The sequence below is a fragment of the Rhinoraja longicauda genome, chromosome 7 (assembly GCF_053455715.1).
Source record: "Rhinoraja longicauda isolate Sanriku21f chromosome 7, sRhiLon1.1, whole genome shotgun sequence".
Taxonomy (NCBI): Eukaryota; Metazoa; Chordata; class Chondrichthyes; order Rajiformes; family Arhynchobatidae; genus Rhinoraja; species Rhinoraja longicauda.
The window spans coordinates 42097681-42114803 of record NC_135959.1 but is presented as its reverse complement, the minus strand read 5'-3'; the positions used below and the strand labels follow the sequence as shown (position 1 = coordinate 42114803).

At 45.4% G+C, this 17123-nt stretch overlaps 1 protein-coding gene across 1 annotated transcript in view; it reads left to right on the top strand.

The window, feature by feature from the left end:
- Positions 1 to 17123, top strand: part of wdr95 (WD40 repeat domain 95) — a 73855-nt gene that overhangs the window by 9119 nt on the left and 47613 nt on the right. Inside the window, exon 3 of the mRNA XM_078403041.1 lies at positions 15865 to 15918. Within this exon, the coding sequence (XP_078259167.1) occupies positions 15865 to 15918 (54 nt within the window). The remainder of the gene's footprint in view (positions 1 to 15864; positions 15919 to 17123) is intronic.

Here is a 17123-nt window from a genome sequence, read left to right as displayed (position 1 = left end):
TACCGAGGTGCCATCGAGAGCATCCTCAGCAGCTGCATCACTGTGTGGTTCGGAAGCTGCACAGCCTCCAGCCGTAAGACCCTGCAGCGCATAGTGAACACTGCTGAGAGGATCACTGGCGCCTCACTCCCAACACTCCTGGTCCTTTACACCACCCGCCTCACCCGCAAAGCATTGAGCATTGTGGGTGACCCCTCCCACCCCTCCAACAGCCTCTTCACCCTCCTGCCTTCAGGGAGAAGGTTTCGCAGCCTGAGGTCAAGCACCACCCGACTAAAGAACAGTTTTTTCCACCAGGCTGTCAGGATGCTGAACTCTCTCCCCTCCCTTCCTCCTCTCTCCCCTGCCCCTATGGGACCTGGACTTTAACACCCCACACACACGCACATCCAGCACCAGACACTTTTTTAAAAAAAATTTGAAGTGACTATATTTTATATTTTATGTTTTATGTTGATTGTTGTTTGCTGTGCCTTTTGTTTTATGCACTTTGTTCCTCGGGATTGTGGGAAACGGTATTTCGATTTTCTGTCTGTGTGAACTGGCTGAGGATTGACAATAAAATTGACTTTGACTTTGACTTGAGGAGCAGTAAGGCTGAAGATGCTGCCTGACCCGCTGAGTTATTCCAGCGCTTTGTGTCTATCTTCTCTCAATAGATTGTGGGAAAATGATTCTGAGATTTCCCACGTTTGATTCCTCGGGGATAGCTTTAAGGTGAGAGGGGCAAAGTTAAAAGTAGTTGTGTAGGGTAAAGGTTTTTTTTTACACAGAGGGTGGTGGGTGCCAGGAACACACTGCCAGGGGTGGTGGTGGAGGCAAATACGAAAGTGGTGTTCAACAGGCTTTTAGATAGATATGTGGAAATACAGGGATGTGAATCACGTGCAGGCAGAGGAGATTAGTATAACCAAGCGTAGACTTGGCGATTGTTTTACTGAACACTTGCGCTTGGTTTGCCTTGGACTACACAATCTCCTGGTTGCCAAATATTTTAACTCCCCTTCTCATTCCTCCTCCACTGTCAGAATGAGGCCACATGCAAATAAGAGGAATGGCTCCTCATATTTCGCTTGGGCAGCTTGCAACCCAACGGTATGAATATTGATTTCACTAATTTCAAGAAACTCTGCATTCCCTCTCTCCCCTCTCCCCCACCCAAGTTGTCCTACCAGTTCCACTGGTCACATCCATGTATCCCTTGTTATCACACGTTCCCCAGCCAACAAAGGGCTTTCTGATTAGTCATGGACTCCAGAGTCCTTCTTGCCTTCAGCTCTGCAACTCCCCCTCACCCATCCCCCCACCCCCCACCCCTTACTTTAAGCCTGAAGAAGATTCCCAACCCAAAACGTCACCTATTCCTTTTCTCCAGATATGCTGCCTGACCCGCTGAGTTACTCCAGCATTTTGTGTCTATCTTTGGTATAACCTGACATCATGTTTGGCACGGTTATTGTGTGCCAAAGGACTGTTCCTGTGCTGGTCTATGTTCTATGTACAATGGTGGGGAGAGGAAGACATGGAACGGTGGATGAAAATCTAAATTGAATTTGTGCAATGTTCCTCATGAGTAATGTATCTTGTGTTGAAGGGTAAAGTGGCCTTATCTGTAAAGTCTGGACAACTGAATGACAAATGCTCAGACAAGTGTTGTTTGTTTCCCAATTGAAATGCGAAGCTTACTATGTTGTACTGGCAAATGGACCTGATTGAAGTGATTAGTAGGAGGCAATGTTGTGTTGCTGTTTTACAAAGTGCTGATAGAAAGAACACAGGTACAAATTCGGAATTACTTTAAAGAAGCTCGGGTCACCTTGACCTCATTAAGTAACAGTTTTTGAAGGAGTTGATGTTTAACGATTTTAAAATTCAACTTCCGTACCAGAAGTATTTTACATTGACTGCAGAAAGGCTAACATAATTCTGGGTGTGATTTCTTTTAAAGAGTCTATTTGCACTGTGGATATTTGGTCATCTTCCTTACAGATCAAATTCCCGCTATCGCATAAAGATCCTTTGGAATGTTTTGGAGAAATTTTAGGTTAATTATCACGAGTGATACAGTGAAAAGTCTTGTTTTGCATGCTATGCAATCAAATCAGATAATACTATACATAAACGCAGTTTACTCAAACTCAAGTATGGTAGGTAAAGCAAATGAGAAAATACAGGATGCAGAAACATAGAAAATAGGTGCAGGAGGAGGCCAATCGGCCCTTCAAGCCAGCACCGCCATTCATTGTGATCATGGCTGATCGTCCCCAGTCAATACCCCGTGCCTGCCTTCTCCCCATATCCGTTGATTCCATTAGCCCCTAGAGCTCTATCTAACTCTCTCTTAAATCCATCCAGTGATTTGGCTTCCACTGCCCTCTGGCAGAGAATTCCACAAATTCACAACTCTCTGGGTGAAAAGGTTTTTTCTCACCTCAGTTTTAAATGGCCTCCCCTTTATTCTAAGACTGTAGCCCCTGGTTCTGGACTTGCTCAACATTGGGAACATTTTTCCTGCATCTAGCTTGTCCAGTCCTTTTATAATTTTCTATGTATCTATAAGATCCCCTCTCATCCTTCTAAACTCCAGTGAATACAAGCCTAGTCTTTTCAATCTTTCCTCATATGTCAGTCCTGCCATCCCAGGGATCAATCTCTTGAACCTACGCTGCACTGCCTCAATTACAAGGATGTCCTTCCTCAGATTAGGAGACCAAAACTGTACACAATACTCCAGATGTGGTCTTACCAGGGCCCTATACAACTGCAGAAGAATCTCTTTACTCCTATACTGAAATCCTCTTGATATGAAGGCCAACATTCCATTAGCTTTCTTTACTGCCTGCTGTACCTGCACGCCAACTTTCAGTGACTGTTAGACACTGAAGATAGTACTCAGCATTGTAGCTCTCAGGACAGTACCCTAGCTTATGGAAGGAATAGTGGAGAGTCTGGTCTGTATGATGGGCTGGGCTACATCTACAACTCTCTGCAATTTCTTGCAGTCTAGGTTTATCATTGTCACGTGTACCTAGGTACAGTGAAAAACTTTATTTTACATGCTATCCAATCATTGTGTGCAGTTTTGGTCTCCTAATTTGAGGAAGGACATTTTCGCTATTGAGGGAGTGCAGCGTAGGTTAGAAACATAGAAAAAAACATAGAAATATAGGTGCAGGAACAGGCCATTCGGCCCTTCGAGCCAGCACCGCCATTCGATATGATCATGGCTGACCATGCACAATCAGTACCCCATTCTTGCTTTTACCCCATATTCATTCTTTTAACCCTAAGAGCTAAATCTAACTCTCTCTTAAATATCCAGTGAATTAGCTTATGTGGCAGAGAATTCCACAGATTCACAACTCTTTGGGATTGTGGGACTGACATATGATGAAAGAATGGATCGACTGGGCTTATATTCACTGGGATTTAGAGGGATGAGAGAGGATCTTATAGAAACATAAAATTCTTAAGGGATTGGACAGGCTAGATGAAGGAATATTTTCCCCCGATGTTGGAGTCGTCCAGAACCAGTGGTCACAGTTTAAGAATAAGGGTAAGCCATTTAGGACTGAGATGAGGATTTTTTTTTTCAGCCAGAGAGTTGTGAATCTGTGGAATTGTTTGCCACAGAAGGCAGTGGAGGCCAATTCACTGGATGTATTCAAGAGAGAGTAAGATATAGCTCTTAGGGCTGATGGAATGAAGGGATATGGGAAGAAATCAGGAACAGGGTACTGATTCTGGATGGTCAGCCATGATCATATTGAATGGCAGTGCTGGCCCGAAGGCCGAATGGCCTACTCCTCGTCTACTTTCTATGTTTCTATGTCTATGTTTCTAGATCAGAAAATACTATATACTAAAACCAATCTAGTCAAAATCAATTACAATCGGCAGAACAAAGTGGATGGTACAGAGAGCAGAATATAGGTCTCGGCATTGTAGCGGAATCAGTTCCACAGACAAAGTCCAATATCTGCAGCGGGGTGGAGGTGAATCAGACAGAACCTTAGCTTATGGAAGGACTGTTCAGAAGCCTGATAACAGAATGGAAGATGCTGTGCCTGAGTCTGGTGGTGTGCCCTTTCAAACTTCGGTACCCTGAAGTTGCACCCTGGCCACTCCCTCTTCTCCCCTCTCCCATCAGACAAATGGTGTAGAAGTATGAAAAACGCACACCTCCAGATTCAGAGACCGTTGCTTCCCAGCTGTTATCCAGCAACTGAACCATCTTACCAACAACTAGAGAGCAGTCCTGAGCTACTATCTACCTCGATGGAGATCCTTGGACTAATTTTAATCGGATTTTGCTGGACTTTATCTTGCACTAAATGTTATTCCCTTTATCATGCACCTGTACACTGTGGATGGCTTGATTGTAATCATGTATTGTCTTTCTGATGACTGGTTCACATGCAACAAAACATTTTCACTGTACCTCGGTACATGTAACAATAAACTAAACTGAAACAGAGAGAAGATGGAATGACTTTATCTTTGATTATGTTCTTTGAAGCAGACTAATTTGGAAAAAATGACTAAATGGGTTTGGTTTATTATTGTTTTTTATCAACAAAAGAACATGGTCTTTTTATCAACAAAAGAACACTTATCCTTGAAAGGAAAGTCTTTTCTCTGCTGGGGTAGAACTGGGGTGGAACTGAACAAGCAGCCATTGGAGATGGTCCAAGTAAGGAAGTGTTTAGAATTAGATTAAAGCCAAGACCACGTGGGGCAGTTGTGCTTGGGAGAATGGCATGTGAACCTTTAGATCTGGTGAACTCCATAGGTCCTGCAAATGTGCATCTTTGGGGGACCTTACAACGTATTTTTCCTTGGATGCAAGCCTGCTTGGTTGTGGAATTGAGTCTTGCATTTTGTTAGTTCTCCCAATGGATCCCAGGGGTACAAAATCATGAGAGGAATAGATCAGGTAGACTCACAGAGATTCTTGCCCAGAGTAGGGGAATCGAGAACCAGATGACATAGGTTTAAGGTGAGGAGGGAAAGATTTGAAAGGAATCTGAGGGGTAACTTTTTCACGCAAAGGGTGGTTGGTGTATGGAGCGAACTGCAGTGGAGGTTGTTGAGGCAGGGACTATCGCAACGTTTAAGAAACATTTAGACAGGTACATGGATAGGACAGGTTTAGACGGATATGGGTCAAATGCAGGCAGGTGGGACAAGTGTAGATGGGACATGTTGGTTGGTATGGGCAAATTGGGCCAAAGGGCCTGTTTCCACGCTGTAAGGCTCAATGACTCTATTTATTGTTGCTATCTTGCTCTGTAGAGTCATAGAGTGATACAGTGTGGAAGCAGGCCCTTCGGCCCAACTCGCCCACACCGGCCAACAATGTCCCAGCAACCCTAGTCCCACTTACCTGCATTTGGTCCATATCCCTCCAAACCTGTCCTATCCATGTACTTGTCTTAAATGATGGGATAGTCCCAGCCTCAACTACCTCCTCTGGCAGCTTGTTCCATATACCCACCACCTCTATAAGAACTCCCTTCATCCTCCTGCGCTCCATGGAATAGAGACCCAGCTTACTCAACCTCTCCCTATAGCTCACACCCTCTAGTCCTGGCAACATCCTCGTGAATCTTTTCTGAACCCTTTCAAGCTTGACAATATCTTTCCCATAACATGGTGCCCAGAACTGACCATAATATTCTTAATGCGGTCTCACCAATGGTATTATAAGAAAATAACTGCAGATGCTGGTACAAATCGATTTATTCACAAAATGCTGGAGTAACTCAGCAGGTCAGGCAGCATCTCGGGAGAGAAGGAATGGGTGACGTTTCGGGTCGAGACCCTTCTTCAGACTGATGTCAGGTGGGCGTGACAAAGGAAGGATATAGGTGGAGACAGGAAGATAGAGGGAGATCTGGGAAGGGGGAGGGGAAGGCAGGGACAGAGGAACTATCTAAAGTTGGAGAAGTCGACGTTCATACCACTGGGCTGCAAACTGCCCAGGCGAAATATGAGGTGCTGTTCCTCCAATTTCCGGTGGGCCTCACTATGGCACTGGAGGAGGCCCATGACAGAAAGGTCAGACTGGGAATGGGAGGGGGAGTTGAAGTGCTCGGCCACCGGGAGATCAGTTTTGTTAATGCGGACCGAGCACAGGTAGGTTAGTTTAGGGATACAGCGTAGAAAAAGGCCCTTCAGCCCACCATGCCAAGTCCATGTGTGTGAGGAAATGGAGCATCCGAACGAAATGCAGGCAGTCACAGGGAGAACGTACAAACTCCGTACTGACAGCACCCACAGTCAGGATCCAACCCGGGTCTCTGGCGCTGTGAGGCAGCAACTCTACCACAGCGCCACTGTGTTGTGTAGTTGACTGATATTTTAAACAATGATAGTAAAGTGCTCCGTACAACTCTAGAGTTAGGCACTGGGTTATTTAATTAGTGATTGACTGCAGGTCGAGCTGCTGTGTTGGTTTCCATGGCTGCTTCATTTCTAAACAAGCACTCCAACCTACAACTTGCTCTGACTTCCTCTTGCGACAGGAAGGAGGTGGTGTATAGAACAATTGCAACAATTAACTAAAGGCGTTCAGACACTGCTAACTTCTGATATTCTTGGGCCATGAATTCTTAGACCTGATGGTACATAGAACAGTACAGTACAGGAATAGGCCTTTCAGCCCACAATGTCCATGCTGAACATGATGCAAAGTCCAACTCATCTATTTTCACATAATAATAATAATAATAATGTTCATTTATTGTCATTGCAACGAGTACAACGAAATTAAAAAAATAGCCAATCCTGACGGTGCGTAAAAACATATATGCAATAAATGCAAAAACAAATAAATACAATTATATTAAGTACAAAAGATTTTTTAACAGTGTTGCCTAGTGCAGAAGGTAGTGTTCAGTTCTCGTATGGCCCTGGGGTAAAAACTGTTCTTAAGTCTGTTTGTTCGGGATTTGATCGACCTGAAACGTCGACCAGAGGGCAGATGAACAAACAGACGGTGGCCGGGGTGGGATGGATCTTTTATTATTTTGCCTGCTCTACTGAGGCAGCGTAGGCTGAACAGGTGCTCCAGGGAGAGCAGTGAGCAGCCGATGATCTTCTGGGCCGTCGTGATGACCTTCTGAAGGGCCTTCCTGTCCTTTTCTGAGCAGCTGGCATACCATGTGGTTATACAGTATGCCAGCACACTCTCGATGGAGCAGCGATAGAAGGACATCATGAGCTTCTCCTGCAGGTTGGTTTTCCTGAGGATCCTCAGGAAGTGGAGTCTCTGCTGTGCCTTCTTCACTGTGGTGATGGTGTTGGTAGACCAGGTAAGATCCTCTGCGATGTGCGTACCCAGGAACCTGAAAGCGGGTACCCTTTCCACACAGACCCCATTGATGTAGAGTGGGTCGTATTCTACACTGGTTTTCCTAAAGTCAATTATAAGTTCCTTTGTTTTGGAGAAGTTCAGGACAAGATTGTTCACTGAACACCATGCTGCCAGCCTTTGGATTTCATCCCTGTAGGCTGTCTCATCTCCTCCTGAGATGAGTCCAACCACAGTCGTGTCATCCGCGAACTTGATGATGGTGTTGGTGGGATGGGTGGGGGCGCAGTCGTGAGTGTAGAGGGAGTAAAGGATGGGGCTCAACACACAGCCCTGTGGTGAGCCGGTGCTCAGTGTAATGGTGGAGGAGAGGTGAGGGCCTATTTTGACGGTCTGGGGCGGTTGGTCAGGAAGTCCTTGATCCATTGGCAGATTGTTTGGGAAAATCCAAGGTCAGAATAGGCATATCCATGTGCCTATCCAAGTCTCTTAAATACCACTATTGTGTTTCCCTCCACCACTACCCCGCACAGCGTGATCCAGGCACCCACCACCCTCTGTAAATACAATTTTTTTTAAACCCACAAACTAACGTCTTACATATCTCCTTTTAAACTTTGCTCCTCTCATCTTAAAGCTATGCTCTCTAGACTTTGATATTTGCACCCTGGGCAAAAGGTTCTGGCCTCTCATAATTTTATATTCTTCTATCAGGTCTCTCTTCAACCTCTGATGCTCCAGAGAAAACAAGCTAAGTTTATCTAACCACTGCTTACGTTTAATACCCTCCAATCCAGGAACATTCTAGTAAAAATCTTGGCATCGGCAAGTTGGGCCGAAGTTGTAGATGTAGCCCAGTCTATGACACAGACCAGACTCCCCACTATTCACTCCAACTACACTTCACGTTGCCTCAGGAAAGCAGCCAACATAATCAAAGACTAGTCCCTGTCCCTCCCCGGTCATCCTCCTCCTCCCTGCTCTCGTTCAACAGAAGATCGAAAGCACACACCACCAGAATTAGGAACAGCTTCTTCCCTTCTGTTATTAGGCTTCTGAATGGTCCTTCTATAAGCTAGGATACTGCCAGATTCACCTTTACCCCATTGAAGGACAAAGAGCAATAAAGAAAGTTTATCAACGACTCGCTTTCCTAAGATGATTGAGGGGATTTGGTATGTCGTAGAATACTACCACTTTCTACAAGTCTATGGTTGGGAGCACACTGACTGGTTGCATCATAGCCTGGTTCAGTAACTCAAATGCCTTGGAACAAAGGAAGCTGCAGAAAGTGGTGAACACTGCCTGGTCCATCAGGGGTATTGACCTCCCCACCAAACACTGCCTGGTCTATCACAGGTACTGACCTCCCCACACACATTGCCTGGTCCATCATGGCTGCTGACCTTCCCACCATCGAAGGGATCAACGGGAGGCGCAGCCTCAAAAAGGCAGCTAATATCATCAAAGACCCACACCACCCTGGCCACGTTCTCATCTCACTGCTACCTCAGCACCAAACCACTACAAACTTTCCACTGTCATGGTTGCTTTATGCACTTTGCTTTTTGCAATATCATAGTCTGGTTTACCTCTTCTTCTGCTTCTTCTTCTTATTATTATTATTGCGTTTGAGGCAGCAGAAATTATGTAACGCCCTCCAGGCACTGTAGCCAGTGCAATGTGCTGTTGTCAAGGGCCGTGAGGTCTACCCCTCCACCAGGGGGATGGAGGACAGTCCAGTCGAAAATTACGTGCTGCGCTGTTTGCTGGTCTGCTCCACACATGCAGGCTGCTGATGAACGCAACCCCCAACGATGCATGTTGGCGTTGAACCGGCCGACCCCTGTGCGGAGCCGGTTCAGGGCGACCCACTCTTTGCGGGGCATGTCCGAGCCGGGTGGGGCTGTGGTGTTCGGTGCGACAGTGAATTGAGGAGGTCGCGATGTCTGTTCCCAGCTGGTTCTCCATGCTCCTAGTATGTTGAAACCGGAGCCACAGAGGGTCGCTGCATGACGGGAAAAAGGGTGACGAGATGACAGGTGTTGAGGTCCCAGTTGCTGTGAATCCTGGGCGAGGTGGTGTAGAGGATGTTTGGCGTCCGATGGGGCCTTGCACACCAGCCTATGCGTGAAGAACTCTCTGCGAAGCTTGGCGGGTGCGATACCTGCGAGCACCGGCAGGAGATCCGTCTGAGTAGGGCGTAGGCAGCCAGTGATGATCCGCATGGTGTCGTTGAGGGTGGCGTCTAGCTTCCTGGTCTGGTTTACTTAAATTAACTGATAATTTATTGCATATTTATTGTTGTGGTGGTGTTAATGTACCTGTAAAGCTGCAGCAAATATCATCATATCATATCATATATATACAGCCGGAAACAGGCCTTTTCGGCCCACCAAGTCCGTGCCGCCCAACGATCCCCGCACATTAACACTATCCTACACCCACTAGGGACAATTTTTACATTTACCCAGCCAATTAACCTTCATACCTGTACGTCTTTGGAGTGTGGGAGGAAACCGAAGATCACGGGGAGAACGTACAAACTCCTTACAGTGCAGCACCCGTAGTCAGGATCGAACCTGAGTCTCCGGCGCTGCATTCGCTGTAAAGCAGCAACTCTACCGCTGCGCTACCGTGCCGCCCAAATATGAATTTCATTGTTCCCATTCACATCTATGCATATGTCAAACACACTTGACCTCTTGATCTTAATGTATTGAATTGCATGGTTTGTATTTCTACCTCCTAGTTATGTATTGGTATAAATCAAATTTTCCACGCAGCTTTGAACAAAAGGGGTGGCATGGTGGCACAGCGGTAGAGTTTCTACCTTGCAGCGCCAGAGACACGGGTTCAATCCTGACTACGGGTGTTATCTGTACGGAGTTTGTATGTTGTTCGCGTGGGTCGTGGGTTTTCTCCGGGTGCTCCGGTTTCCTTCCACATTCCAAAGTCGTACAGGTTTGTAGGTTAATTTGGCTTTGGTAAAAATTGTAAATTATCATGAGTGTGTAGGATAGTACTAGTGTACAGGGATCGCTGGCCTGTTTTTGCGCTGTATCTCTAAACTAAAACGAAAAAGTTTGACTCTCCACTTATTTCCGTGCTATATTTAACATAATAGGGAAGCCAGCTGTGTTGAACTGTGTTTAGTAAGCAAGTAGACACAAAATGCTGGAGTAACATCTCTGGAGAAAAGGAGGAGGTGATGTTTCGGGTCGAGGCCCTTGTTCAGACTAAGGATCAGGGGAAAGGGAAACGAGAGATATAAAAAGTAAATGGAACAAATGTATGAAAGATATGCAAAAAGTAACGATGATCAAGAAGAGGTGGAGCACATCATGGTCCATTGTTGGCTGTGGAGAAGATGTTAACGAGTGATACAAACAGTGAAACTCAGCAGGACGACAGTGAAACTAGTAGGTCGACTGGGGTGGGGGAGGGACGGAGAGAGGGAGTTGCAAGGGTTACTTGAAGTTGGAGAAATTAGAACGGAGATGAGGAAGAACTTTTTCAGTCAGAGAGTGGTGAAGGTGTGGAATTCTCTGCCTCTGAAGGCAGTGGAGGCCAGTTCGTTGGATGCTTTCAAGAGAGAGCTGGATAGAGCTCTTAAGGATAGCGGAGTGAGGGGGTATGGGGAGAAGGCAGGAACGGGGTACTGATTGAGAGTGATCAGCCATGATCGCATTGAATGGCGGTGCTGGCTCGAAGGGCTGAATGGCCTACTCCTGCACCTATTGTCTATTGTCTATTGTCTAATATTCTAACCATGGGTTGCTGCTATTTGTGTCTATCTTTGGTGTGAACCAGCATCTGCAGTTCATTCCTACACATTGGTAGGAAAGTGTTCCATTTCCTGCTGTGTGGATATCCTGCTGAATCTGATGTCTGATGAAGAGCACATGATACATCTCTATAAACAATGCTGTCTGACCCACTGATCTCTCCCAGCACTTTGTTTGGCATAAAACCCAGATTGATAGAGGATTTGCTTCAATATCATACTTCAATAACCTGTTTATTTATTACATTAGGAAAGCACATTGTTCAAACACCCCTCTATCCAGCACAGTGGCCCAGCTGGTAGAGCCGCTGCCTCATGGTGCAGAGACCTCTGTTCAATCCTGACCTCGGGTGCTATCTGTGCAGAGTTTGCACATTCTCCCTGTGGCCGCATGGATTTCCTCTGGGTGCTCCAGTTTCCTTCCACATCCCAAAGACGTGTGATTTGTAGGTTCATTTACCCTCTGTAAATTGGCCCTAGTGTGGAGGGAGTAGATGAGAAACTGGGATAACGTAGAACCAGTGTGAACGGGAGATCAATGATCGGCATGGACTCAGTGGGCTGAAAGGCAGAGGAGTACAATCAGGCCATTCAGCCCATTGAGTCCACTGCCATTCGATCATGGCTGATCTATTTCCCCCCTCAACCCCATTCTCCTGCCTTCTCCCCATAACCTTTGACACCCGTACTAATCAAGAAAATTGTACAGATTAAGGAATTTACCAAAAGTCCACTCTGCAGAATTACTACATTAGAGTCCTAAAGCATGGAAACAGGCCCTTCAGCCCAACTGATCCATACTGACCAAGATGCCCTCAGATACTAGCACCAAGATGTTAGTCCCCTTTGCCTGCATTTGGCCCATATATCCCTCTAAACCTTGATCGAGGCTGTATTTCTTAACTAAAACTAAGATTTCATTCTTCCATTGTCGGTGCATATGACAATTAATGTCTCTTGACTCTCGACTAATTCAAAACTGCCTATGGAAATGTTGGTTGTAAATTAGCAGTATAGTAAATGTTTTTAATCTCTAACCAATACATTAGAATTATTGTAAGCACAGTAACCATGCAAAATATATGGTCGTATAATTCAACGGCAGTCCGTGTGGGTAGAGGTGGAGATGGTGTCACCTGGGTTGTGTTGGTTTCCAATGTATAATTTATGACCGGCAGCAATATAGTGGGTTTGCAGCCAGCCAGATGAATTGAGAGCTTCAAGGCAGACAGATTAATTCCATTCTCAAAGAACCTTTACCGGCATGGAGGTAAGCAAATGGAAGCGTGTTAAGTATTTGTACCGTGAAGATTAAAATATAACTGTAGTTGAGTCCATGTTGAATATTATGAAGTGTATCAGTTTGCTTAGCTGGGAAAGGCTTCTGCTTTTAAATGTATTCCTAAACGCACAGTGAGGAATACAATTGAATAAATAATTAATACATTGAATGGATGCACTTTAAAACAAAAAAGTATTCTTTCCAAACCGAGAAAAGTGATAAAGAAGCTTTGGATTCGCTGAGTTAGAATTCTCTGGTGCCTACTAGAGTGTGCTTGCAAGCACATTAAGTGAATCTTACAGGTTTGTTATTGTTTCCTGTTTCCATGCCCCATTTGTTTATCTCACATTGATAGTCACCTAACCACATAATAGTTAACCATCAACGCTTCAAATATATCAAACATGACTGCCCCCATTAATATCTCGCCGTTCCTCATCAATGCTTGTACAGAGAGTTGCCAAAAAAGATTGTTTCTCTGAACACGAAGGATATAATGAACCTGTCAGTTTTCCAAATGGTGTTTGTTCGAGTTCGCAAGGTAGCTTGCCAATCTTGCTTTTTAGGAATAAATTGCATTAATAAAAAGCACCACATTTTACCCGCTCTCCCACACTGCGGGCATTTTACCGAGGCCAATTAACAAACCACTGGGGGCATTTTACCAAGGCCAATTCACAAACTCCAAACTTGCACGTCTTTGGGATGTTGGAGGAAACCCAAGCACCAGGAGGCAACTAATGCTGTCAGAGGGAGAACGTGCGAAGACAGCACCTGAGGACAGGATTGAACCTGTGTCTCTGGTGCTTTGAGGGAGCCGCTCTTCTGCTGACAGTAGGAATTAATAGTGACAGAGGTTAGTGGAATGGAGAGTCCTGAACAAAGTGCTGAGATGCAGATGCTGGTTTACAAGAAAAGACAGTGCTGGAGCAACTCAGTGGGTCAGGCGGTATCTCTGAAGAACATATATAGGCGACGGTTTTGGTCGATACCATTCTTCAGACTGATTGTGGGAATGGGGGAGAAAGCTGGATGAGAGGAGAGGCAGGAAAAAGCCTGTTGAGCCATAGGTGGATAATCATAGGGAGAGATTGAGTGAGAGAGCGTCACACAGAAATACCTTTCAGGGAGAGGAGGAGAACTACTTCTGCAAAGTAGTCATACCTTGAGAAGATTTTGCAGTGGAGCAATCTGAAGAATGGTGCCAACCTGAAATGTTACTTGTCCATGTTCTCCAGAGATGCTGCCTGACCTGCTGAGGCTGTCTATAGATCGTGTAATCTGCTAATCATAGTTATGTGGCAGATGTGATGAATGTTCTTGTCTACAGATGCTTGCGACATTTGTCATCATTCAGTTCACTCACCGCAGATTAGGTATTTGTGAATTTGCTGCGCCGTTAAGGAATCATTGTGTATTGGTCAGTGGGAGGAACCTGACCTTTGATCTTGGCCATAGCAACCAGCATCAATGCACAGCCCAGATAGAAGTATATCAAATTATGAGTCATGGATAGAGTAGACTGTCAGACCCTTTTTCCCTAGGGTGCAAGGCCACCAGCATAATCAAAGACTGGTCTCACCCCGGTCACTCTCTCTTCTTCCCTCTCCCATCAGGCAAGAGGGTCAGAAGTGTGAAAACGCACACTTCCAGATTCAGGGACAGTTTCTTACCAACTGTTATCAGGCAACTGAACCATCCTATCACCAACTAGAGAGCAGTCCTGACTTACCATCTACTCCATTGGAGACCCTCAAACTATCTTTAATCAGGCTTCATTGGATTTATATTTTGCACGAAACATTATTCCCTTTATCCTGTATCTGTACACTGGATGGCTCAATTGTAATCAGGTGTAGTCTTTCCATTGACTGGATAGCATGCAACAAAAAAAAGCTTTTCGCTGTACGTTGGTACATCTGACAATAAACTAGACTAAAGGAAAAATCAAATACTAGAGGGCACTGAATCCATGGCGACTAGCGAGTACGCTGGTTCTATCCTACACACTAGGGGCAATTTGCAGAGGCCAATTTTCCTACAAACCTGTACATCTTTGGAGTGTGGGAGGAAACTGGTGCACCCAGATAAAACCCACGCGGTCACATGGAGAACATAGAAACTCCGTACAAACACCATTCGTAATCAAGATCGAACCTGGGTCTCTGGCGCTGTAAAGCAGCATCTCTACTGTTGCACCACTGTGCCACCCTTAGTCCAACCTGCCCAAGTCTCTTTTCAATGCAGAAGGCTTTGTGCATTGGTTCAGGGTGCAGTCTCTCGGGAAAACTCCGGGCAGTGGAAGATCTGCCCTATTACTTTGCGGCCCCCACTGCAGACTGTTCACTGGTAGCCCATTTACATTTGACTGTCTCTTCCCTCTCACAGCACTCGTAGTTCCATTGACCTGCACAAAACCATCCACAACCCTACCTCAGCACCGAACCACGATAGACTTTTCCCTATCATGGTTGCTTTATGCACTTTGGTTTTTGCAATCTCATAATCTGGCTTACTTAGAATAACTGCTAATTTATTGCATATTTATTGTTGCGGTGGTGTTAATGTACCGGTAAAGCTGCAGCAAATAAGAATTTCATTGTTCCTGTTCACATCCGTGTATATGTCAAACAAACACACTTGATCTCTTGATCTTGATCGTAATGCAAAAAAGTGTATTGAATTGCATGGTTTGTATTTCAACATCAGTTATATATTGGTAGTAAATCAATTTTTCCACACATTGTTGAATAGAAATTTGACTACTTATTTCTGTGGTGCATTTATTATAATATGGAAGCTAGCTTTATTGAAATATGATTAGTAGGAGAGATACAGGAGGTACAGAGATAGTAAAAGGTACAGGAGTATGAAAACCGTGATCTCCAGGTTCAGGAATGGCTTCTTTCCAACAAGCATCAGGCTCTTGAACGCGACAAATACCAACTAAACTACGAACTGCGAACGGTCTTGATTTTACTAGGGAATTATGGCATTTGTTTTGTTTTGTACTACAATGGAGTTTTTTATTTATTGAACTTTTTAATTTTTATATTGTTATACTTTAGACTTTGGGGATAGGCCCTTCGGCCCATCAAGTCCGCTCCGATCAGCGATCATCCCTTACACGAACACATTCCTTTCACTAGGAACAATTTTCAATTTTAGTGAAGCCAATAACCTACAAACCTACAGGTCTTTGGAATGCTTGAGGAAAACGGAGCACCCAGAGGAAACCCATGGGAGAACATACAAGCTCCATACAGACAGCACCCCCAAGTCAGCATTGAACCCAGATCTCTGGCGCTGTAAGGCAGCAACTCTACCGCTGCACCAATGTGCTGCCCAATGCTATCTAATAAGTACTGTGTTTACAGATCTGTTATGCTGCTACCAGCAAGAATTTCATTGTTCCATTTTGGTGCATATGACAATTAAACATTCTCGATTTTTAAATAATCACTGCTATTTTATTTTCAGATTGAACAGCAGGTCTCCTTGACACATCTGAAAAGCATCCAAGCTGCATTTGAAGTGAGTTTACATGTCATTTGCTGTCAAAGATACAAATTAAATTCAAAGAGGTCCCTGAAGAAAGAAACAACGTTAGATTAAATGTGTAAGAAAGAACTAAAGATGCTGGTTTAAATCAAAGGTAGATTAAATGTTTGGAGTCATGGTCATACAGCATGGAAACAGGCCCTTTGGCTCTTCACAATGCCGACCAACATGTCCCATCTGCACCAGTCCCATCTGCTGGCATTTGGCCCACATCCCTCGAAACCTATCCTATCCATGTACCCTTCCAAATTTTTAAAAAACATTATGGTAGTCCCTGCCTCAACAATCTCATCTGGCAGCTCGTTCCATACACCCACCACCCTCTGTATGAAAAGGTTGCCCCTCGGGTTCCTATTAAATCCTTCCCTCCTCACAAACCTATGTTCCCTGTTTCTTGACTCCCCTACTCAGATAAAGGAGACTGTGCTTTTACCCTGTCCATTCCTCTCATGATCTTATACACTCTGTGATTGGACATTTACTTTATTCAGCTGAATTAAAATATACGCATTACTTTTTATTATATTTTCTCAGTGCTAACATCTTGTTAGCAACGTGCTAGTTATTAAGGCAATTTTTAAAAATAAGATTGAAAGAGGGGAATAGATAGGGTGAATGCACAAAGATTTTTACAGGGTATAGACCAAGTGGACCCGTTGGGCCCAAACCTGCATTGGTGCAGCACCCTCCCCCCTCCCCCTCCTCTCCTCCCCTCCCCCTCCTCCCCTTCCCTCCCCCTCCTCCCCTCCCACCTCCTCCTCCTCTCCCCCCTCCTCCTCCTCTCCCCCCTCCTCCTCCTCTCCTCCTCCTCTCCCTCCTCCCTTCCCCCTCCTCCCTTCCCCCTCCTCCCCTCCCCCTCCTCCCCTCCCCCTCCTCCCCTCCTCCCCTCCCCCTCCTTCCCTCCCCCTCCCCCCTTCCCCTCCCCCCCACCATCCCCCTCAACCCGCCTCCCTCCCTCCCCCCCTGCCTCTCCCCCCCTCCCGCCACCTCCCTCCCTCCCCCCCTCCCGCCACCTCCCTCCCTCCCCCCTCCCTCCCCAGGAGATAGATTTAAACTTTAAAATGTAAATACATTTTAAAGTATAACACCGGTTTCAATGAAATTTCTTCCATTAGCACCGAGGGACGACGGTGAGTAAAGTGGGCCTAAAATTGTCTTTCTGTCGTGTACCGTTTTGG